The sequence below is a fragment of the Notolepis coatsorum genome (genome assembly GCF_963971535.1).
Source record: "Notolepis coatsorum genome assembly, chromosome: 2".
Lineage (NCBI taxonomy): Eukaryota > Metazoa > Chordata > Actinopteri > Aulopiformes > Paralepididae > Notolepis > Notolepis coatsorum.
Window position 1 is genome coordinate 172,110,804 of NC_140166.1, and position 25,401 is coordinate 172,136,204.

The 25,401-nt window shown below is 46.2% G+C and overlaps 1 protein-coding gene across 1 annotated transcript in view; it reads left to right on the top strand.

Annotated features, from left to right (window-relative positions):
• myo7ba (myosin VIIBa) overlaps positions 1-25,401 on the top strand; it is a gene marked incomplete at its 5' end in the record, with an annotated part of 103,962 nt that overhangs the window by 13,482 nt on the left and 65,079 nt on the right. Inside the window, 8 exons of the mRNA XM_084308396.1 lie at positions 8,010-8,129; positions 8,241-8,383; positions 8,484-8,694; positions 11,159-11,294; positions 11,969-12,144; positions 17,632-17,775; positions 21,223-21,381; positions 22,493-22,585. Coding sequence (XP_084164522.1) covers positions 8,010-8,129; positions 8,241-8,383; positions 8,484-8,694; positions 11,159-11,294; positions 11,969-12,144; positions 17,632-17,775; positions 21,223-21,381; positions 22,493-22,585 — 1,182 coding nt within the window. The remainder of the gene's footprint in view (positions 1-8,009; positions 8,130-8,240; positions 8,384-8,483; positions 8,695-11,158; positions 11,295-11,968; positions 12,145-17,631; positions 17,776-21,222; positions 21,382-22,492; positions 22,586-25,401) is intronic.

Consider the following 25,401-nt stretch of genomic DNA (forward strand, 5'->3'; position numbering starts at 1 on the left):
TCGGCTAACACCTGACTGTGTCGCCATCTTCTCCGACTGAGGATTTTGGATTCAGGGTACACCACTGGAGGGAGTGAGGAGTCGGGCCGCCCCATGAGGAAGTAGTACAGTGAGGGGCTGACTGTTGGGAGCTGTGGGAGCTCTTCTTCCCAGGTGGTCCAGGGTTGCAGGAGATCGGCAGGTAAGTGTGGGTCATCCCAGTCGCGGTCTGTGTCCCACAGTTTCTGGACCAGAACTTTGGCCCTTGTGGTGAAGGGCAGGATGCAACCTAGGGGGTCATACTGGCTTGCTAGTATCTTGTAGATATTTCTCATAGTCGTCTGGCTTGGGGCAACTGGGCGATGTCTGTAGTGGAGCGTGTCCTCCATGAAGTGCCAACTGAGTCCTAGTGTCATTTCTTGAGCTTCCCCGTGGGTCTAGGAGACCCATCTCTCACTGCTATCTGCCTTGGCCTCTTTGGGCAGGTTGCCGATCACCTCTGGCTGGTTGCTGGCCCACTGGCGGATCTCGAAGCCGCCTGTGGCTAGGAGGGCTCTCAGCTTGTTCACGAGGCTGCTTGCCTCTTCTTTGGTGGGCAGACTCTGCAGACAGTTATCCACATAGAAACACTGTTCTACACTGTGGCGAACATCCTCTGCTGGTTGGCTAGACTCTATGACATGTTTCTGGGGGGCAAAGGTTGCACAGCAGGGGCTGCATGTTGTCCCGAAGGGCAGGACCTCCCACTGGTACACTGATGGTGGTTCGTTTGTCTTTAGGTTTCTCCAGAGGAACCTCAGTAGGGGCTTGTCTCTGTCCAACAGGCGAACCTGATGGAACATTCCCTTGATGTCCCCACTTATGGCGACTCGATGCTCTCTGAATTGCAGGAGGACTCCAAGGAGTGAGGGTCCCAGTGTTGGGCCTGGAAGGAGGTAGTTGTTCAGGTTCTGCCCGCCGTACTGGAAACTGCAGTTGAAGATGATCCGGTCTTTGCCATTGTGCCTGACCATGTGATGGGGCAGGAACCATGACTCTTCAGATGTGTCGGCCTGGCTGGGGTTAATCTTGGTGATGTACCCAGCTATCTCTAGCTTATTGATCTCCTCTTGGTAGGTAGATGCACGCTGTGGATCTTGAGTTAGTCTCTTCTCTGTGTTCCGCATGTTCTTCATTACAACTTCCCTTGAAACTTGCAGCTTGGGCATGGTTTGGACTCGCAGGAGGGGGGTGGCATACCGCTGCACTCCGTTGACCTCTACACGGGTGGTCTCGGCCTCCAACAGCTCCACTGAGTACTTGTCCTGTTTGGATCTGTTCACTAACCTCTCGCTCTTGAAAGGCAGTGTATCCAGCTGCCACAGCCGTTCGACTTGGCTGAATAGCTCGGCAGACGGGGAGGAAGCAGCAGTGAAGAAGCACTGTGTGGTCTGAAGCTGTTGCTGCATGTACTTTGCTGGACCTTGAAGTGTCCAGCCGAGGTTAGTCTTGACTGCCGCAGGGCCACCGTGGGGGCTCAGATGCACCGGCTCGATCGGTACGATCAGGTTGGCGTGATCAGATCCAATCAGGAGGGTTGGCTGAGCTCCGTCGATTGGTGGAATCGCCAAGCCTCGCAGATGGCGATACTTCTCCTGGAGCTGGGTAGCTGTACTGAGACAGACCTAGCTGTTCACCGGTGAAGGCACCTTGAATAGGGAACCTTTTCCTTGGTTCGGATGCTGGGGCGATGGCGAAGGAGACACGTGAGCCTGACAGGGTCTTGACATCTTGGCGGATAGTGCGAAGGGTCAAGTCTTCCGCTTGACCCTGTATTCCCAGGTGGCGTGCTGCTGAAGCGAGCAGGATGGTTCTCTCTGAGCCATCATCCAGCACTGCATAGGTGTTGAAGACTCTGTCCATGTAGTGCAGGTTGACTCTGACGATCTTCAGGAGCACTCGATTGTATCCGTTTGGCTGATCCAGGTAGTGAGTCTCTGCTGTTGAGGTGATGGTGGGCTCGTTCCCACTCCTCTGGTTAACCTCGTGCAGGACAGAGAGGTGTTTGGACTTACAGAGTCGACACGGCTTCTTCAGGTCACAGGCAGAGGCTAGGTGAGGACGACCGCATCTCCAACACCTTCTCTTGGCTTTGATCCAGTCCACTATCTCCCCTCTGGTCAGCTTAGCGAAGCGTTCGCATTGGCTGAGGTAGTGTTCTGACTCGCAGTAGGGGCAGTGTATCTTACCCTTCCCTTGGGTCTGGACAGGTTGATATACTTTGGAGGGCCTTTCAGGTGGAGGATCTTGGGGGTTGTCTGTACCATGCATCACCGTAGTGACCTTTATCTTGGGCTGATACTTGGGGTCTCTCCTGTCGTTCTCACTGTGAGCATGAAGGGAGGGCTCAATGTCCAGGCATCTGACTTCTACCCTCAGCCACTCTGCGAAGTTGGTGAGGGACAGCTTCGTCTTGTCTGGGTTCTTCCTGTACTGTTGACGACGGAACCTCTCTTGTTGGTGTTTGGGAAGCCTGTTGAGGAGGCGCTTCACGTTTGAGCCACAATGGAGTTCCTCGTGACCTTCGCCTTGAAGAGACCTCAGCATCCCGACTAGCGACTGCACTCTGATGGCAAATTCGTCGAGGGCTCTATCGTCTCGAATGGGTGGTAAGCGTTCCATGTCCTCTATCTCCTTCAGAGCAAACTGGTATGGGCGTCCGTATCGCTCGTCCAGTGCCCTCAGAGCTTCCGAGTAGGGCATACTTGACTCTGCGTAAGCCAGCACCAGGCGGTGGGCACGCGGCACCTTTATATGCTTCAGCAGAATGGCATACTTGTAATGCTCGGAATGAGAAGGATTGAGGAGTGTACTGAGGGAAAGGCGTAGTTCCACGTATTGGGCTCTATCCTCCTTGTTAAAGTCCGGGAATGTTGGACCTTCTATATTGGGGGGGGGGGTGCATGCTGGTATACTGTGGAGGGATATGGTCTCGCTATGACTGGGTTCCCTTGGTAGGCGAGGTAGGGCACATACGGAGGTTGATGTGCTGACTGGTGTGCAGACTGAGGCATGTGCTGATGCATGCGCTGCTGCATGACCTGAGGTGTTGCCCAGGTTGGTGGCGGGTAACTCTGCTGAGGCTCATTCCTTTCCTCGTACTTGCGGCTAGGCGAAGCCACATTGGATGTGCTTCGTGGGTTCGGGTAGGAGGTCGGTGGCCAGTATGAGGGTCCGCTTCTTGCCAGGCCCTCTGATTGCGGCAGGTTCTGGGTTAGCCTATTGGGCTGGCTGGGCTGACGAGAGGAGCCTTGGTTCTGTTGGTTCTCCTGCTTGCAAGCCTGAAGACCGTGGGGTACTTCGATTGCACATTGGAGGGGGTGAGTGGCTCGGCTGAGAGGTGGGGGAAGTGTCCACTCTGGCTCGTGGATACTCAAATCTTCTAGCTGGTCGGTTAGTTCTGCAGCTATACTTAGGTGATCCTCGGCTGGGGAGTAGTGAGGTGCACGGGCAGGGGAGAACTGCGGTTCGCCTACTCTTTCTGGGTGGAGTTGGCGGACTGGAGTCTGTTGCCGTGATGACTTCCTTGACGACTGAGCTGAGGGTCGGGAGGAATGGTGCTGCAGAACAAGCTCCACTGCAGCTATACTTGGGTGATCCTCGGCTGGGGAGTAGTGAGGTGCACGGGCAGGGGAGACCTGCGTTTCGCCTACTCTTTCTGGGTGGAGTTGGCGAACTGGAGTCTGATGCCATGATGACCTCCTTGACGACTGAGCTGAGGATCGGGAGGAATGGTGATGCAGAACAAGCTCCAAAAGCTCTGTTTGCTTCTGAGCCGTCTCACTCTGTTGCCGCGCACTGCGCGCAGTCTCCAGAGCTGTCTCGCTCTGTTGCCGCGCAGTCTCCAGCACTTGGTGCATTATTGCTTCGTGTACATTCTGCATTGGTGGCATGGGGGATGTGCTTCTAGCGGGACTGGGCTGTGCTTTTTCCTCTTCATGCCTGTGCAGCTGCTCTATGTCACGCTGGCGTGTATGTTCAACTAGGTAATCGTCTAGCCATCTCGGGCGCTGCACTGTGCGTTTGGGGCGCACGGATGGTGAAGCGGGGAGGCTGGTTCCTTCTCGACTGGTTGCCATATCGTTGACTCTGTCCGGTTCGAAGGACCATTTGTAGTGAAGCTGGTCGTATCAAGGGTAAGGTAGGAGGGGTGACCCCCCCGGTTTCCCTGGGGCTTCCCCCCCTCCTCTCAGACATGTTTGTTTACAATATATTGTGTCACTGTGTTTGTGGGGATATGATGTAACCCTCAGCTTAAGCTGCTGGGGTTGTGCTTCCGCTTGAGAAACGATTATTTTCCTAGGGAAAAGGTTGTTTGGTCACTATCATGTGTGCTTAGCAAGGCCTGTGACCAATACGTAATCAAGGACTTATGTCTCTCTCATTATGAAAAACGGCATTCCTCTGTAGTAAAAGTGTACTTTTGCCATTCTTTGTTGTGATGAAGGGTTGTGTGTGTCGTTGAGATCTACAACTGGGTTAGGTTTTGGGGGGGGAGGGAGTTTCCTGGTCCCACGCCCTGAAAGATTGGGCGTGTGCACCGCGGAAATTCCACCGCCATAGAGTACGTCACTGAGCGCGTTTCTATTGGTAAGACTTCCGTGAGTTGTTCAGGTTCCATGTTATGGATCTGTTTCAGGGAGTTGTCAGAGCTCCTCCTCACGAAGCTCCTCCTCAGGGAGAAGTGCCTTCTGTGAGTTCGGACCCTCCTTCCCAGTGAGGGAGCCTCCTCAGAGTTTCAGAGCCTCCTCCTCAGATTGTCAAGGTGAGTAGAACTTCAAAAAGGAGTTCTGCTCTATTGTATGTGTATTCGATTCAATTCGATTATTGAGTGTGTATTGGTTCAGAGCCTCCTCCTCGGAGAGTCCTAACACAAGTGTTACATAGCTCAATGTTGCAATATTTCTTTTCAATCTATACAGCTCGCGTGGGAAGTCTCTCTGGGGGTTCCCCGTCCTCTCCTTTTTGGAGTAGGTGGACGGGGTATTGTTTAGGGTTTCCCTGACTCCTCGCCTTATAGGTCTGTTGAGTCATGGGTTTCCCCCCATCATAGGGGTACGTCGCTCACCGTCCCCTCTTATGAAGTGTGGTTGACGGGGTGGTGTTTCCCTCAGCCGCGTCGCATGGGACCCATGTCCGTATTATTTCTTTCTTTTTCTGAATTTTTTTTAATTAAAAAGCGGCTTCTTGTCGTTCCACAGGCGGCTTGGAGGAACGGTATCTGGTGTCTTGTTAGACTATCCATTGATGTGTTTTGGGTCTCGACGCGTACATAGTGCTGGCTCTGGGTGTTTCTGATAGGAATCACGCATGAGGCTGGTGCGCCTTGGTTGCTCGTTATTAAAACGGCATTTTTATAGGGCAACTGGGATGGAGTTTGTCTCTTCCGAGCGCCAGTTTACTAGGTTTGTCTCGACGAATTCTCGTTCATATCTGGGGGATGTTAACGGAATAGATCAAAACATAGGTAGAGGGGTCTCACGCCCTTGGGGTGGGCCACTGAGCGCGGTACAAATGGGACCGTCTGGGTGGCGCCCTCTATAATGTTTAGATTGACACGTGTACCTACCCCCTCTCCTGGAGTGGGGATGTCGGCGTGATTAAGGCACAGGACTGACTCTGGTCACGCTGGTCCAGGTCAGTTAACCCGTTGTCCGCCGGGGACGCAGATCTTCTGTTCTAGTACCCTGAGGGACTTGTGCTTTTTTCAGGAGGAAAAATGCCGGGTCGGCCCGGGTGTCACAGGGTTGGGCGTTATGGAGACAGCTGTCATAAAGGGGCTTGGTTCTCCATTCTCTTCGCCCCTCTCTTCTCCCGCTTACGCATGGCTGAGAGGGGGCTGTTGAGGTGGTTTTTATAGTACTCCTCTGGCATCCCTGTGTACGTCCCGGTCCGCCGGGCCTGGTCCGAAGTTGTTTTCGTCGACCCGTAGGCCTGGGATAACCCCTTTTTGAAAACTGAAACACTTGTACTGCGGTATAGCCAGTGTATACCCGCAGGTGTGTTTTGGAGTTTTTTCTTGAGGGGTTATAGGAACAACCACCGCATGTGGTACCAAGAGGGTGGTTGATTCCCTGGTGTGTTGGAGCGGAGTCAACTCCCGGGTTACCCCTGCACGTTCATGACGTCTGCCAATCGTGTCAGCCTTCTCTGCCTCGGCCCCTCTGGAGAGTCAGGGTTTTTTGGTGGAGGCTTTGTCATGGTGCGCAACAATGCCAGCATACGCCCCTTCCGCCGGGGTGCTGTTTTCAGTTGACCCCTTTGGCGCCTGTCTCGTCCGCAATGCTCCAGGCTCGGGTCAAGTGCCTGCTGCCTGGATTCAGGGATCAGCCTCTTCTGGAGGTCGTCTCCCCGGTGCCCTGCCTGCTCCCGCTGTAGTGTAGCCTCTTGAGTACTTCGAGTTGACTGCCTGAGTATGCCAGGGTCAGTGTGCCAGGCGGCGTGCTAGTGGGGGGAAGGGCCCGCTCTTGGATGGGCCCTGTCCGAATATGCTGGCGATGTGGGGGGCGGTGTCACTAGTGACCGCCTGGTGAGGCCTTGATGCTGTGGCATCGTTGACCTCTCCGGGCCCCCTTTTTCCGGGGGATCCAGTCCCTTCAGTGGGTCTGGGTCTTCCTTCGCGCTCCGCTGCCACGGGGTTGAGTTTGCTCTTGACCCCGTGATTTTGGGGGCGGTAACGAGGTTTGTTCCTTCCGTTCGTTCCCTGGTGGCATGCGGGTTGTGCGTGTGCGTAGTCGTGGGGTCAAGCCACGGTCTGCTCACCCTGTGCGCTGAGTTGCTCGAGTTCCTCTTCGCACGGTCGGATCCGTCTCCCTCCCGTCCTCCAATAGGGAGGGTATCCTCCATTAGGGAGGGTCGGGGGGCTCGGCCCTCCCCGGTTCTGATTGTTGTGGGGGGCCTCAGTGGGGTACATTTGTCGAGCTTCAAGCTCCCGCTCAGCTCCCGTTGTGCAGAATGACGCTGAGCGGAAGCTAGTACGATATAGAACGATGAGTACTAGTGACGCTCAGCGTCTAGACGCCACTGCGGCCCTTGATCTTTCCTTGTGGTGAAATGATTGAGAAGGAGATGAGTGTGTGGCCCCACCCCTGCTTATGTAGGTAGCAGATGGTGGTGTGGTCAGACGGATGTTGGTATGTAAAGGTACATTGTGAAGTTTTTATTCAGTGCATATACACTGGAGCGAGATATGTGCAGAATGACGCTGAGCGTCACTAGTACTCATAGAACTACGGTTATATTCATAACCTATCGTTCAGTTTAGTCCTGATTCGCTTGACTATGGTGATCTCCAGGGAATCAGGAGGAAGGCCAATCACTGAGCCAGCCTTTTTGATGATTTTATTTATACGGTTTTTGTCCGAAACAGTGATGCTGCCCCCCCAGCAGAGAACAGCATTGAACAGGACACTAGCCAGGATACCTTGGTAAAATACATAGAGAAGTGACCTGCTGATGTCAAAAGAACAAAGTTTTCTCAGATGAAAGAGCCGAGACTGGGCTTTTTTAAAGACAGAATCTGTGTTCTGCTTCCAGTCCAGCTTACCGTCCAGGTGAACGCCAAGGTATTTATAGGACTGGACTATTTCAACCTCCTGCCCCCTAATGATGACAGGAGAGACATTCACCTTCCTACTGAAGTTGATGACCAACTCCTTGGTTTTTTCGATGTTTAATTCCAAGAAGTTGGCATCGCACCAGTGGACAAATGAGTCAATCTAATTTTTATAGGCTTGGTCATCGCCTTTGTTGATTAGACCGATCAGCGCTGTGTCGTCAGAATTTTTTTGCATATGGCACATGTCCTCGCTGTGTCTGCAGTTATTGCTCAAGTATAAGTATAGGCAACCTTCTGATCATGAGTCTGGAACTTTACCTGACGATGTTGCTACTTCCTTTAAATATTCCTTAAAATGAAATAAAGATGCTATACAAATGCTATACAAAAATGATTGATTGATAGATTGATTGATTGATTTTGTCTTCCTTAGGTGGATCCCAAGGCGTTGGAGAAGAGTCTGACTCAGCGCTCCCTAATGGCAGACAGAGAGAGTGTGACCAAACCTCTCACCTTTGTCCAGGCCAGGGGTGGCAGGGATACCTTTGTCAAAGTACATTATACATGATCTTGCAGAGTATAAAATACAAACATGAAAATAAATATTAACTTTCAGAACTGTCTTTAATTCTTACATTGTGTGTTCTGTGTGATCTTTGTCCAGGCCATTTATGGAAGACTTTTCCTCTGGGTGGTGGACAAGATCAACTCTGTCATTTTCAAGCCCCTTCCCGAGGATTCCAAAGATGTCCGACAGTCAATAGGCCTCCTTGATATCTTCGGCTTTGAGAACTTCAACAAGAACAGGTTGGCAGTTACAACCGCAGTGATACCTCAACATCATAGCTGTATCATTGGGTGTTTTGGTTACGTGTTTTGAATCGATCACATTTGTGTATTATTCCAGCTTCGAGCAGCTGTGTATCAACTTTGCCAACGAGCAGCTGCAGCAGTTCTTTGTGAAGCACGTCTTCAAGCTGGAGCAAGAGGAGTACAACCGCGAAAACATCGTCTGGACGCGCATCGAGTACAATGACAACCAGCGCACGCTGGATGTGTTGGCCGGCAAGCCCCTCAACATGCTGGCCCTGATCGACGAGGAAAGCAACTTCCCCAAGGTCACCAGAGCTCCTTATGCCCAAGGAATCTATATAAGGAGGAAGGGTCATCACGTCAGAATAACAGCGTTCTATCCTCTGCTCGGTGCCAGACTTTGGTGCCAGTTCTATTTCAAGTTTTTCAAGTTTCAAGTTTGTTTATTATATGACACAACAAAATACAGAATACTTTATATGAAATGCTTATTTCTGAAAGAGCCCCTGAGAGTGTGCTACATACAGTAAAAAATAAAGTAAGTAAAAAAATAAAAGTAAGTAAAGTCAATATACATATATATACAACATACAACACAGAGTAAAATGAGTAACAGTGAGGTACAATGCAGAAATGAGTTGGGGTACAAAACTTAGGGTAGGGTGCAATTGAGGTATGGATGTAGTGCAAATCTCTTTAATAATAGATAAATATAAAGTGTGTTAAAGTGTTTAAAGTGAGGATGTGTGCAGTGAGTGTAGATGGCGCCATCTTGTATAGATGATGGGTTGTTACATAGTGTCATTGTCATTGAGCATCCTGATGCCCTGGGGATAGAAGCTCCTTCTGAGTCTCTCTGTACTGGCCATGAGACTCCGGTAGCGCTTGCCTGACCGCAGCAGTTCAAAGAGGCAGTTGTTTGGGTGACTAGAGTCTTTGATTATTCTCTTGGCCTTGGCCCTGCAACGCTTGTTGTAAATGTCCTGGAGAGTGGGAAGCCCACCTCCAATTGTGCGCTCGGCTGAACGGGCCACTCTCTGTAGTCTGCTGTGGTCTTGTGCGGTGCTATTCCCAAACCAGGAGGTGATGTTACCAGTCAGGATGCTCTCTATTGTGCACAAGTAGATGTTTTTGAGGATCTTCTGACTCACTTTGAACTTCCTTAGGCGTCTAAGGAAGTAGAGGCGTTGCCGTGCCTTCTTCACTACACTGTCAATGTGTGTGGTCCATGTCAAGTCCTCGGATATGTGGACTCCGAGGTACTTAAAACTGTTCACTCTCTCGACCGGTGCCCCGTCGATGCTGAGGGGGCTGTAGTCCCCCAACCTCCTAAAGTCTTTCGTTTAGCTGACATTCAGGGAGAGGCTGTTCTCACGTTGTTCCGCTGTGCCACACAGTCATGTGTGTACAGCGAGTAGAGGAGGGGGCTCAGAACACAGCCCTGGGGGGCCCCTGTGTTGAGAGTGATGGATGAGGAGGTGCAGTTGCATGCTCTCACCACCTGGGGTCTTCCTGTCAGGAAGTCCAAGACCCACTGGCAGAGGTCATAGTTCAAGCCCAGGTCCATGAGCTTGGCTACGAGTTCGGAGGGGACTATGGTATTGAATGCTGAGCTGTAGTCGATGAATAGCATTCTCACATAGTTCCCCTGCCTTTTGTCCAGGTGTGATGCTGCTGTGTGCAGCACATGGGCTATGGCGTCCTCCGTGGACCTGTTGGGGCCATATGCAAATTGCAGGGGGTCCAAGGTGTTGGGTAGGGAGGAACAGATGTAGCCCTTCACTAGCTTCTCAAAGCACTTCATGGCTATGGAGGTGAGAGCTACAGGGCGATAGTCGTTGAGGCAAGCGGGTGTGGATTTTTTGGCTACAGGGATAATGGTGGATTTTTCAGACAGGTGGGGATGACAGACTGTTCTAAGGACAGGTTGAATATGTCAGTGAATACCGGGGCGAGTTGGTCGGCACAGACTTTTAGGACGCGGCCGGGGATACCGTCCGGTCCTGCTGCCTTCCTGATATTCTCTTTCTTAAAGGTCCTCCTCACCTCATGTTCTGTTATCCTGAACACTGAGTCTCCACCGGCAGTGGCTCCCCTCTCTATTGCAGTGGTCTGTAGGCTGGTGTTGTTATTCATAGCCTCAAACCTGGCATAGAAGGTATTTAGCTCATCCGCCAGGGAGATATCATTATTCAGCATGGGGGAGGTGCCTTTGTAATCTGTCTGAGGCCCTGCCACATACCTCTGGAATCAGCCTGTTCAAACTGAAGTTCAACCATATCCCTGTATCGCCTTTTTGCCTCTATTACTGTCCTCCTTACGTTGTATTTCACCGCCTTGTGCTCGTTCATGTTGCCTGTCACCAGCCTAGTGTTGTAAACTGAGGTGTGTGCTTTCAGAGCCTCATGGACGGATTTATCTACCCAGGGCTTTTGGTTTGGGAAAACTCTAATTGTGGTGGAGGGTATTAAAGGGTATTAAAACTTATATCAAACGTTAGCTCGTTAACGATGCAAACAAATTGCAGATGATTCTGACATCTGAGGTAATAACTTGATGACATAAACGAGGAGATGGCTGATCCCATTCAACTCAATGTCGGATGAACTGAAAGTTTCCACACTTGGCACCAATGTGCGTTCACATGCTACACAGTGACGTGATGACCCTTCCTTCCTTTTATAGTTTCCTTGACTCTGTCGTTCCCTGTTACAAACTACAGTTATCGACTAAAGGATGCTTAGATTCTCTTCTCCTCCGCGTCTTCAGGGTACAGACACTACCATGCTGCAAAAAATGAATCAGGTCCACGGGAAGGGCGGCATCTATCTTCCCCCCAAGAATGACTACGATACACAGTTTGGGGTCCACCATTTTGCAGGCGCGGTCTACTATGACTCCAAAGGTACATTAATCATAGTGTTCTCATGACGTGCCAACCAATATGGCGCGATGCAATGCCACAGCTCACTGGCACACAGTTGTCATCTAATGATAATCACCTGCTAGTTGTTTACAATCACCTGTTATTTGCCAACCAAGATGTCTGCGATGGAACACTATGAATTATGTGCTCACACTAGGCCTGTCCCCGACTAAGGATTTGTATAGTCGACTTTGATTAGCCAAATTTCTTATTTTTTTTATTAAATAAGAAATGATAAATATATATATATATATTTTTATCGTTCTATTTGGGCTGTGGGGGGTGCTTGATGACTGAAGGAGTCGACTGAAGGCTTCTTGTCCTCTGCGAAAGCATGCAATTGGTCCACTGATGGATACATCTTGATATTTGTCTAGTGTGTTCATTAGACAGGTGAAATCCTCTTTCTGTGCTCGTTTTCTTAGGCAGTTAGCCTCACTGGTATGCGCGCCATTAGCGTTAGCCACGCTTCTAGGCCTCTTTGATTTTGGAAAGAATGATCCAAAAAAATAAATGTATATATATTTTTGCATTCGACTAAGAGGTTGGCAGTCGACTATGGCTCCTTTCCATCGATTAGTCGACTATTCGACTAATCGAGGTCAGCCCTAGCTCACATAGTGCTTTCCATCACCCGTCTCCCATGTTTTCAGGTTTCCTTGAAAAGAATCGTGACGCTCTCAGCTCTGACCTGATACAGCTGGTGGAGACCTCGACCAACAAGCTTCTCAAGCAGGCCTTCCAGAGTGTGCTCAGTGATCTCTCCTCCATCCAAGTCAAGAGAAAAGCCAACTTCCAGATTACCATCACGCCCACTAACTCTGTCCGGGTCAGTGCAGCAATTTTTTTTGACCGGTCTCTCATCGTACTATTGCGAGTAGGAGTTACTGATCAAGGATCAGTTGCTCAGGTCACATAACACATAATTATACAGACTCACGTGACAATCTCAGATCAGCAGTCCTACTTTTAAGAAGTTTGATAAATACAGGGCCCTGCATTTTAGCGTCGGGCTCAATACGTTTTATGTCAACTTATAGGGCATTTTTAACCCTTTCACTGCCACACGACAGAAGGTTAACCCTTTACTATCACACAACTGACGGCGATGCTCCATCATTAGCATCATTAGCTCTGCATCCGCAGAGCTAATGATGCTAATGATGGAGCATCACCGTTGGTTGTGTGATAGTAAAGGGCTAACCTTCTGTATTGTCACAGTGAAAGGGTTAACCGGCTGTCGTGTGGCAGTGGAAGCCTATCATTTGTCCCAAACTGGGAGTTCTTTCAGTCATAGGTATAGTTTTGTATAACATGTCCCCAGTGTTGTGCTAGTTACTGAAAAATAGTAACTAGTTACCATTACTAGTTACTTCATTTCAAAAGTAACTCAGTTACTTTACTGATTACTTACACCAAAAAGTAATGCGTTACTGTGAAAAGTAACTTTTTAGTTACTTAAAAAACAAAAACAACATTATTTCAATCGCTTGGATGTGGTCAATCTCACCAGCAATGACATTGTACGTGTGCCTATCCTATATAATTTTGCAGGCCAATGCAGCTTTCTGGCGTTGTAAAGTAGTTTTTTTTTTTTTTTTAATCAAGGTTTTTCTATTTCAAGTTCATTTTACACACAAAGGACCAACAGAAAGAAAATAAAATTAATTGAGTTGAAGCCCTCCCTCCTCACCCTCCCCACCCCAATACCAGACATATAAACATTTTAAATAGCCAGACATTAGGAGATAGAAGATACATATTGCAAATAAAAACACTGAAGTGATACAAAAAAAGCTGGTTACATTGTCATGCTGTCGGCTTCCATGTCTTCAAAAAAGGTTAAGAAAGGTTGCCAAATAGTATGACAGTTTTCCGTACATCCTCTGACAGTATATCTGATCTTTTCCAGTTTAATATGATACATGACTTCCCTCATCCAGTGACTGTATGTAGGTGGATTTGGCTCCTTCCACTTAAACAATATCAGTCTCCTGGCCAAGAGTGAGCAGAAGGCCAACATTCTAGTTTCCCACCATCTAAGAGGGGTGTCTACTGGGGCTACCCCGAATAACGCAATAAATGGAGATGGCTCCACTGCCCTTCCAAGTATCTTAGAGAAGGTCTTGAAGATGGTTTGCCAGAAGGTGTGTAGCTTTGGACACATCCAGAACATGTGAAGCAGAGTGGCTGGAGCCTGTCTGCATCGATCACACGTAGGATCTATGTAAGCATAAGTAGTGGGGTTTATCCAGTGAGATGTTATCCAGAGGACGTTTTTGTTGTGGACAGACCAAATGTCTGCGGTGGTCGAGATGTAGTCCAGCCCCTCAAACCTTTTCTTTAGCTCATTTTCCATTTTTGTATGAGTCGGAGGAGTTCGGGTCTTTAACGTTAGACTCAGCTACTAGCTTTGTTGAAGCATGTTGTTTCTCCAGGTGCTTCGACAGATTTGAATTGCTATTTTGGGCAGTAGATAGGATCTTTGAGCCAAGACACAATTTACATTTAACTAAAACGTTCTTTTATTTGTGCTCGACAAAAGAGAAATAGTGAGAATATCTCCATGTGTAAAAACTCGACTTAGTGGGCGCCACCATGACAGTCTAGACTAGACTCGAGTAAACACAAACACGCCCACAACGTGTCTCCACATGTGACACAGGACGTGACAGGAGTCAGGACTGCACTGCAGCTCGCTACCAATCTATATAAAAATAACGCCGTAACGAACCATTTAGTAAAGTAATTGAGTTACTGAATTTTAAAAGTAATGCGTTAGAGTACTAGTTACTGCCAAAAGTAATGGCGTTACTGTAATGTGTCCCAACACTGCATGTCCCTACCAAAGCCAAGGAAACACTGCATGTCCCCACCGAAGCCACGGAAACACTGCAAGTCCCTACCAAACAGATTGCAGAGTAAAAACTGGAGTTTTAGTTTATAATTCACAACATCGCAGTCATGCAAAACAGAGCCTTTTTATCTGTTGCGAAAGTGTAGGTTGACTACAGGTTGAAGTGTAGACTGCATCAAGAACCTAGCGAGCTATCCTATTATCTGCAATATACAATAAACCTTTTTCTTTTGGTATTTTTTTTTTGGGACCCCAATTTGCTATCAATTTGTATGCAGCAAGTGCACATGTTAGGCCAAATGCATCAGTTCACAAGGTTAATTAAATAAACAGTCATCAGGATCATCAAAATAAAATAAAAATAAAAACTATTTACGCTCAAATTAGTGTAAAACCTCAAATCAAACCCTGGGTGCAATGAAGCATGAATATTAGATGTTAGAAACTGAATGTAGAAATGCTTCTGTTTCATATGGACTCCCTCTAGTATGTTTACCATGACGCTAACATGTTTTACTTCCCACATCTCAAAAAACAAAACACTAGAGCAAAATGCTTTCTGAGTACCTGATACCGAAAGTTCTCCCAGTTTAGGACAAATCAGATAGGCTTGTTGAAATGTGTGGACTATCTCTTTAAGTTGACCTTGTTAGCAAAAAAAAATTGCACAATTACACTATGTTTAATTAGATTCAGATTCAGATGACTTTATTGTCCATTAGATTTGCATAACGTGGAAATTTGTCTTTGGCAATGGCATACGAGACAACACACACAGCAATATACAACAATGCACAATAATTATACATGAACACTTTGAGTGCCACGCATATCTCTTATCTTTACAGCTAGAATGCCAGCTTTATAGTAGTTTCCGCGGTCGTTTCACTATGTTTGCGAAGCTGTGTGTGTGTTCTGTATTATAGCTGTGGAGACATGATGTGGCTCATTTTGACAAACATTGCTTGTAGTGCAACATGGGAATGATAGTTTGTTTCCACACGCTGTAGTTTGTAGTTTATTGCACGCTAAACATCGTGCATTTCCAAGATAATCCAGTCTTTTTTCATAGATTGCGAGATAAAACGCATTATGTGCAATAAGCCCAAACCGTTCTGGTTGATCCCCTGAAACCCCAAATACTCCCAAAGCAAAGGTATATGACATGTATATATGTACCTTCACAAAATCATCAAGGGGGGGGGTGTAGTTTTAACTCAAAACTGTGATCGTGTTTGCAGAGCATGTTTTTCGTCCGGTGAAACACAGAACTGTGATCGTTAGAAAAACATGTTTCAGATTCGGTAAAGTAGACATAGAATGTACCTTACCTTAGCCAGAAGGTATTCCAAGAAGAATAATTCCAAGTGATCGCATCGCCATCGCGATTACCAGTGTATATGTCTATACACGTTTCGATGGTCAAATACGCTTAGGCGACGGAATTTCGGGGCGATCAATGTGAATTTCTGTTCCAGCAGGAGGATGGGCCACTACCAAGGAAAGAAAAATTGAGGCTGTGTATCAACCCCAAGCCATTGCAGTTCAGACATGGACGATACTGCCACCTGGTGATAGTCTATTGGCATTGCAGTTCTAGTGTGTGGGGATGTGCCAAAATGAAGCAGATCGCTCCGGGCAAGTCTGTAGAGTGGGGATCAAAGTAAAAAGATCAAATGATCCAAAAACGTAATATCTCGTTTTTGGCACTCAACGCTTGTCGAGCCAACATGTAATTTTCCGTTTTTGGCACAGAATGTGTTAAGGTACACATTCGGGGCCATTGGGATGCGTCTAATAAATCTCTAGAGGAGGCGGCTACGTGGCGTAGTGGGCAAGGCGCTCGCCACGAAATGCTGGAGACGCTGGGCTCGTCAGTTCGAGCCCAGCGCTCCACATTTGCTTTCAGTTTAGCTGGTCGTCCGTACTAATACACATTGGCCATATTAGGGGGTGGGAAACTGATGGGTGGGGATCGAGCGTTGTGGACAGCGACTCCTACAGGTCGGTTGGTGCGCCTGCGCAGTAGAATCAGGAAGTGTCGGGGGCAGCGTGAGCCTCCCACGCGTTACTCCTCGCCACTGAGAGATCGAGCTGCGCAGGTGAAAAGATGCGACTGCTGTTACCTCAAGTACCGGAGGGGACGTGTGCTATGTATGACTTAGTCCACATTGCAGCCGGCTTGTGGGAGGCAAGAAACAGCGTCCGTGACAGGGGAGGGTTGAATTGGATGATACGAAATTGGGATGGGAGAAAATATAGAAAAAATGGGAGAAAAAGTGAAAAAAACAAAAATAATCTCTAGAGGACCGGCAAATGTAAACAGACGTGGGGCTGTTTGTAGAGCTAAATCTATAATTTATAGTATTGCTATCTGTCCATTCGCATTGTCAATTGGGACCATAAACCGTCCCTTCAAAATGGATTAAAGAAATAATTCTTTCATCAATACGTTCTCATTTTATAGCGCCGTGAATATAAGCGTTATACGACATTTGGTCTAGTATATTTCCTGGGAGGCGAGATAAAGGGCTAATAGTTACTAACGTTATATCCAATGGCATTTCCGTTATACAGATGCTACAGTTAAAACTCAAACTGCATATGATCGGCACGATCCTCAAGCATGTATGCATGAAAGCGGGGGACGTCGTTTCTTATTATTGATTACCAATAACCGTGTTCGTCTAAGTAGCCACATAGGCCGATCATATCGTATCGTATCATAACAAGGCTCGATTGGGCTGTAATTTACGTGAAAAAGATCTTACCATGAGCCGGTTGGATCCCCCCGAGCATTTCCCCGTTATCGATCGCCATCTGGTAGATCGATATGTCCATTGGCTGATGATAAATCCCCTTATTGCATAGTGAAATCCGCGATTCAAAACGTATCCCGTGCAACAGACAATAGCTATCGCTTCAGATGAGTAGAAAACTACATTAGAGATCCAAAAAAAAAAAGACAACTTCTGCCACAGGGAACACTCTATTATCGCGATAGCGCCCCTAAGAGGATCTGGCCGGTATTGCACGTTGGCGAATTCAGAAAGTAGTGCAAATCTGCAGTGCCGCTCGGCGACCTTGAATAGGTTATTAAAATGGAATAAAAGCAATAACAACTTGCCACGGATATATCCGTGCTTCTGTCCACAACGGGTGGAATCGAAACATGGAGATCTCCGTGGTCGGGCGCCATTGTGTTAAGGTAAGATTAAATGTGACCAAGTGGCTGCAATAAAAGTGATTGTTCCTCCACTGGCATGGAGTTGTTTGTCTCCTACGATCTTGTTGGCCTGGTTGACAACCTGTGTGAGTTTGTTCTTGTGTTTTACTGAGAGGTTTTCATACCATGAGACGATGTGAGAACACTTTCATTTAATGACTTGTAGACCATGGACAGGTCTATATTTACTGTACTTTTTTTTACATTTGTCTTTTTCCTCTACTACACCATAGCAATTGGCTGAGTCTAATAAGAAACGCTTGCCCACCCTGGCCGGCCAGTTCCGTCAGTCCCTGGACGCCCTGATGAAGACCCTGACCGTGTGCCAGCCTTACTTCATACGCTGCATCAAACCCAACGACTTCAAGAAGGCCATGGTGAGAGGGAGGAGACGTAACGAGCACAACCTGCCAATATGACATCACTGCTTCCCCAGCCTTTATTTCACATTCAGTTCATATAATTATTATATATTATAAGAAAAAAACATCCACAAAGCTTTTAGAAAGGTAATCAAATAATTATTGATTAGTGAATTTATCATTTACCTTTTTTTTGCGGGTCCAAAATGTATGTTGTTTACATTGTGCATGTATCCCCTCCCTACTTCCCATTTCCACATGGAATGCACCCTATTGGATAAATGACATGATGGTGCTCTAGTGCGACATCTAGTGGCTGAATGTTATCCATAGTTATACTCCCCTGTTCCAGTAGCTGAACATTGTGGTAAAGATTCTAGTGTGACATCTAGTGGCTGAATATCTATAGCACCTTTTTAAAACAAGGACATGGGTGTCGACTGTGAAGCATTCTCACGTGATTTGAACTGGTCATCACACAAAGTGCCATGCATGTGAGCCACCACTAGGGGCAGATTGGCTAACGTGTGAGTGACTGAGTGACATTGCCAGTCTTTGAGCTGCTTCGCGTCTTAAGGGGAACTATCTTACTATTCCTTTCACTATTTGGGCAATTGTACACAATTCCTGTGAGTCTATGGAACACATCTGTAAGTTTTTTTTCAAAAAAATTCATTGTTTTGTATTTCTAATCAAGTACTCTAAAGCAGCATTTTTCCACTTCAAGATTTCAAGCTGTTTTGGGCTGGGCTCCGCCCATAAGCGATTTGAGTTGACAGTCAACCACAGTCTGCACTGGCAGACAGAGACAGATATAGAGAGATTGAGGGGGATACTAATTAATTTCGCGCCGGGGGGGCATAATCCCACGGGACAATGCATTGGTAACTTGTTTCAAATGACAATATATACGCCTGTGAATATTATTGCACGGATCGGAATACGGGTGCGCACGTAATGTCAAGTCAAGAGTTTTATTTGTCACGGCATACAAGTATACAATGAAATGCGGGGGGTCTTGCCCGCAACGATGTGCATAATACAATAGTAATATATAATAGAATCCAATAGAATGACATTGTGCAATAAAACAAGTAAACAGAGTAGGGCATATCGGTATATGTACATGAGTTATTTACATGGTACCATGGTAGGACATGTAATGATATTTTGACAGTGATATGCGAGTGGAGAAGCTCCTGCCCCGCGCGCGGTCGGGAGGTTGTGTATAAATGCATGTGTGTTTCCCCGAGAGAGAGAGAGAAGCTCCTGCCCCGCGCGCGGTCGGGAGGTTGTGTGTAAATGCTCCGTTTCCCCCTCTCAATCTCTCTCTCCCTCTCTATCTCTCTCTCTCCCTCTCCCTCTCTATCTCTCTCTCCCCCTCTCTATCTCTCTCTCTCGCTCGCTTGCTCATTCTCTGCTGTCTCTGTCGGCACCCGTGCACGTCAACCCGTTTGAGGAAGTGTCAGTATTTCCACTTGCTCTGTTGTTGAGCGAATGGTTGCGCTACAACCATAGAGGGGGCGTTATTATGCAGATGAGAATAGTTGGACGTCCAAGATATGCTAAGTTTCAGATGACTCAGTTCAGTGAGGGAGAATATTGTGAGATGTGAATTGGAAGAATGCGCCAAAATGAGAATTAGAGACATAGGCCCCATTAACTCATTCAGCGCCACGGGTCGGGGCGCTAGAGGGCGCTAGAACGCCAGCACCAATGTGGCGCTTTGTTCACTTGCGAGTGCTTAAAATATATCTTATATTATGGGTCTAATACACCCGTCGATTGTCAGTGAGTTGCTTCCAGTCAACATGCACAAAACAGATTGTTTTTTCATACATACATTTTCGTTTTATACCGTGGTGAATAAGAGTATATTTCCAGAGCATTCTGTCTAACTCAAGCAAACGGCGCTTCAATGTATTTCCTTAGAAATCGTGCCAGTTGTCGCTTGATTTATGAATCGTTCTGAAAATAACGCTAGATTATTGGTATTATATGTGTCATCATGCGCGAACAGAAGCGGGGGCTGAAAAATCGCTTCTCAGTGCTTTGCCTGCAGCCAACGTCAGAAACACACGCGCGCGCTCCGATGGTGGCGAAAGAAACATCGGATTAACCCAAGATTCGTAACATAGAGTCCTTACCTCACATCTGATGTCCTGCAAAAAGATGAATCCAATTCCTGATCGCCATTCCAAATATTGATCGCATTTATTGATCCAACGTTATATGTCCGAAAGGCATAATCCACGCTTCTCCCAGTCTCCCCAGTCCATGTGTTATAAACGTTACTCTTGCCCGAGAAGGAAAACCTGGACCGGACTTGTTAGATCAGCGTACAGCCCAAGGGGAAGGGATTTCAATTATGTGCAATACCGGCTGGAAGGCATAGGCGGCGGTATTTGCCCTTTTGCGAGCTCAGACCCATTCCCAATGATAACATCAGGCTGGATGGATGAAAAATGAATGGATATAGCTAATAAAAGAAATAACGAACAAAACCCGACTATACTCGTGATTGGCGCTGAACGGTTGGCGAGTTAACCCGACTATACTTGTGATTGGCGCTGAATGAGTTAATATAAACCCACATAGCTAGAAAACAATGCTAAACACTGGAAAAGGCCATTCATAAGATTGTTCCCCTTTAACAATGCGTGATCTATATAATAATAATAAAATATAAATATAAAACTTTAAAATACAATGTAGTTTTCAGTTCCTTCTTTACTTCTTTTTATCTAAATGTTTGTGCATAATACAGATGGGTCTGATTGATATTATTATTGTTTTTTGTTTTTCTTTCCCAGTAGCATCTATGCTGTATGTTTGGATGTTTTGCAGATGTGTTTTCAACAACTCCGGTGTGGGGGGGGTGGGGTGGGTATGAGGGAGGGGAAGGGGAAATGAAAGGGGAAGAAAAAATGGAAAATGAATGATGTTGTTGTCAATTGTAAATGTACAAATTACTTTTCCTGTAATAAAGAAATTTATAAAAAAAAAATACAATGTAGTGTCAAGATGCTTTAGAATAGAATAGAAATACTTTAATCATCCCGAGGGAAATTTGGCACTACAAATCGCTCACAGTAAACATTTATGTAGACAAAACAATTTAGTCACGAATAAGAATAAAAAATAAGCCTATGAATAAGATAAGCCTAAGAATAAAATAATAATAATAAAATACGGTCTGTGATTTACATTTCCTATGTTATGTATTTACATTCTAATATAAAATATACAGTAGAAATATACAGTAAGTGTAATTTAACATGGCATACTAAATAGAAATATACATAAAATATACATAATAAAACATTAAAAAGCAGATCAATTAAAACAATAGAATGGCACATAAAACACAAGTAAAACACATCGGGACCCTTAGGGAAAAGCACCGTGGAAAAGCTGCAAATAAGTTACATGTAAGCAAGTGTGTGTGTGTGTGTGCCTCAGCTGTTTGACAGAGAGCTGTGCATGCGTCAGCTCCGTTACTCCGGGATGATGGAGACGATCAAGATTCGTAAGGCTGGATATCCCATACGCTACACCTTCGACGAGTTCCTGGGGCGCTACCGCGTCCTGCTGAAGACCTCCCTTTGTGACCCCAACATGGTGAGTCGGAGGTCGAAGCCAAATGTAATCGCGGGATGTATTTGATCCATGTTGATTTTTGGGTATATATTGTTATATTTTAGTTGGAGGTTGGTTGTTTGTTAAAAGCTTGAGTTGAAAGTTAAAGTTACAACCAAACCAACCAAAAGGTTGCTGGTTTGATCCCCGTTGCTGAGGGGAGGGTGTATTCTAGCTGTGAGCTGGTGACTGAAGGGTGGCTGGTATTACATCAATGGTGCCCACCATCCTGCCTAAGTGCCCTTGAGGAAAGCACTGAACCCCTAAAACTGCTTCAGGGGCTTTCTGACCTCTCTGATGAAATGCCACATTTAAATTGCCTTGTGTACATTGAAAATAAAATAATCTTCTTCTTAATCTAGGATTTATTTGACCACCTTATCTTTGGTTATGTTCATATTATTCTCTTGAAAGTGCTTGACTTCTAGAATGTCTCCAGCCTATCACAACCCAAAATACACATCTCCTTTTTTTTCTTTTTTTTTTTCACTTTTTCTCCCATTTTCTATATTTTTCTCCCATCCCAATTTCGTATCATCCAATTCAACCCTCCCCTGTCACGAACGCTGTTTCTTGCCTCCCACAAGCCGGCTGCAATGTGTACTAAGTCATACATAGCACAAGTCCCCTCCGGTACTTGAGGTAACAGCAGTCGCATCTTTTCACTTGCGCAGCTCGATCTCTCAGTGGCGAGGAGTAACGCGTGGGAGGCTCACGCTGCCCCCGACACTTCCTGATTCTACTGCGCAGGCACACCAACCGACCTGTAGGAGTCGCTGTCCACAACGCCCGATCCCCACCCATCAGTTTCCCACCCCCTAATACGGCCAATGTGTATTAGTATGAACGACCAGCTAAACTGAAAGCAATGTGGAGCGCTGGGCTCAAACGCTGGGCTCGAACAGGCGAGCCCAGCGTCTCCGCATTTGTGGCGAGCGCCTTGCCCACTACGCCACGTAGCCGCACCCAAAATACACATCTCTTTTACTCCAATACTTACGTTTAGCTTGACCAGTAGGGCCTACATGTCTTGCTTCATGTATTTTCTTGACGTGTATGTAATGAATGTGTGTTGCTGTTTCTTTCCTCTCAGGAAACAAAGGAGAAGTGCTGTGAGAGCATCTGCGAGACCATTCTCACCGGGGAAGGTGACTGGAAGACTGGCAAGACCAAAATATTCCTAAAGGTGTGTCATGTTCAGACTTAGGCCCTTGTTACACACACTGTTTTTGTGCTCGTTTGAATACGTTTTTGAATACGTTTGCTGTCCCTATTAGATAGAAATGCCGTTTTGGCAGGAAACGTTTTGGCCCTACTGAAAACGCTAAATTGTGTTTCCGTTTTGGAATAACGCCAAAAACTCGCCGACAACGTGTCGTGTAATCTGCGCGGAGCCGTTGTTGCTCAACGCCCATGCGCAGTAGATACCCACATCTGCGTGCTCTCACCACGTCCGGTGACAACAGAGCTATAGCTGCAGCTACAATGTGTTGTCAAGTTATTGTTACAAGGACCCCAGTCCAAGCTACAACAGTCTGCATTCCCTTAACAATTGTTTGTATTGAGCCGTATTGTATTGTAGCCATTCTGCGATATGTTAAATAAAGTTTCCATCCATTCATTCTGCTAGCATTAACGATTGCAGCTGGCTAACGTGAGCTAGCGTTAGCTATCAGACCCTGTTAGCTCAAGCTCCTCTTTCAATCTTAACAAGCATTAAACAAAATGGCCCAGTCATCTATTCACTTTTGTTTAATACACGAGGCGTTGTCTCTAATGTTATCTAGCTACTGATAGCTCCCGATATCATCAGTTTGGTGCTGGCTGGTTAACGTGAGCTAATGTTAGCTGCTAGCCACAATGCTATACTGTTATACTGGCATATTCCATTCACGTTAGCATGTAGCATGCATGCATCGCCGATCTTTTTTGAGACTAAACTATCCGCTCTTGGTGGTCACTTGTGTTGATGTTAGTTTTGTTTCATCAACAAATGAGAGGCAGAACACACAGTGAATGTATCCGTTTTGTTTATTGCACTTTTATTACACTTTTGCTGAAAAATAAGTGCTGCATTGGGTAAATAGGCATTTAAAGATGGCGGATTGTTGACATTTTCTTTGCAGGAAGTGTATTCTCCACTTGCACAATCTGAAAGTAGCCACTTCCGGCTGACTTCCGGTTGCCAATGGCACTTCCTGTCCCATCCAAATACATTGGTTTTAGCTACTTTTCTCCCCTTATTTAAACAACTTTGTCGTCACAGAGAGGCAATGAAACGTTTGTATTATTATAGTATAGAATGTATTTAATAAGCAAACGTTTGTCAGCAGGGTTTTTGGGCTGTATTTCATGTAAAAACGTTTACTGTTAGTTTCCTTGCTCAGCCAGCATTAGCTAACAGAAGCTAGTGGTTAAACAGGCCGGATTAGCTTTGAGCTAACTATCTTTCCCGACCCATGTATTCATTCCATTCTAAACATAACGTTAGTTTACAAAACATGACCCGTCTATATAACGTTGAGGAACAAATTATATAGACGGGTAATGTTTTGAACAACTAACGTTACGTTTAGAATGGAATGCATCGGCAAAGATCCGTTAGCTCAAAGCTATTCCGGCCAGTTTATCAACTTCCTGTCATTTAGAAATATGATTTTATAGTGAAAATCATTACCAAAACGTCCGGAAAAACCTCACGGGAGCATTATAGACTGTCATACAAATGTACAAATGCTATAAGGTGGCAAGAAATGCACTATAAACAATACTTTGCGGCGTCGTTTCTTGCGCTAGCCTCTGTTAGCCAGCATTAGCCTTAATAGCTTTGAGCTAACTATCTTTGCCGATGCATAAAGTATTGTTTATAGTGCATTTCTTGCCACCTTATAGCATTTGTACATTTGTATGACAGTCTATAATGCTCCCGTGAGGTTTTTCCGGACGTTTTGGTAATGATTTTCACTATAAAATCATATTTCTAAATGACAGGAAGTTGATAAACTGGCCGGAATAGCTTTGAGCTAACGGATCTTTGCCGATGCATTCCATTCTAAACGTAACGTTAGTTGTTCAAAACATTACCCGTCTATATAATTTGTTCCTCAACGTTATATAGACGGGTCATGTTTTGTAAACTAACGTTATGTTTAGAATGGAATGAATACATGGGTCGGGAAAGATAGTTAGCTCAAAGCTAATCCGGCCTGTTTAACCACTAGCTTCTGTTAGCTAATGCTGGCTGAGCAAGGAAACTAACAGTAAACGTTTTTACATGAAATACAGCCCAAAAACCCTGCTGACAAACGTTTGCTTATTAAATACATTCTATACTATAATAATACAAACGTTTCATTGCCTCTCTGTGACGACAAAGTTGTTTAAATAAGGGGAGAAAAGTAGCTAAAACCAATGTATTTGGATGGGACAGGAAGTGCCATTGGCAACCGGAAGTCAGCCGGAAGTGGCTACTTTCAGATTGTGCAAGTGGAGAATTGGCACATTCAAGTTCTGATTGGTTGAAAATTGCCTTCATGTTCGCCACCTACTGCCACCTACTGCTTTGGCAGTGTACTACATCACTGTGCTCAGGTGACAAAACGAAAGTGTGACTCGCCTACTGCTACGTTGCGACCTGGAAAAGCGAAACTCATCTGAAAACGAAACGAAAGTCTAACCGCAGCCTTAGTTGAGGAATAAGGAAAACCTTTTGGTTGCCCCAAACAATAACTTAAATGTCACGCGTTGGTGAGAGACAAGGGGCTACGGCCCCCACCCCTCTCTCTCTACACTCTCTCCTCTCCCAGCTGGCCACAATGAGAGCACTCCTCTGAGCCCAATCTCATTGAATCTATAGGCCATGGTTACACTGGGGGATACAGCAACGTTTTTGTTGCTGAATGATTACGTTTGCTGTCCAAGTTAAAAAGAAACGCCATTTTAGCAGGAAAACACGTTGTCCTACTGGCAACGCTGAAAAGGTGTTTCCGTTTTGGATACTCG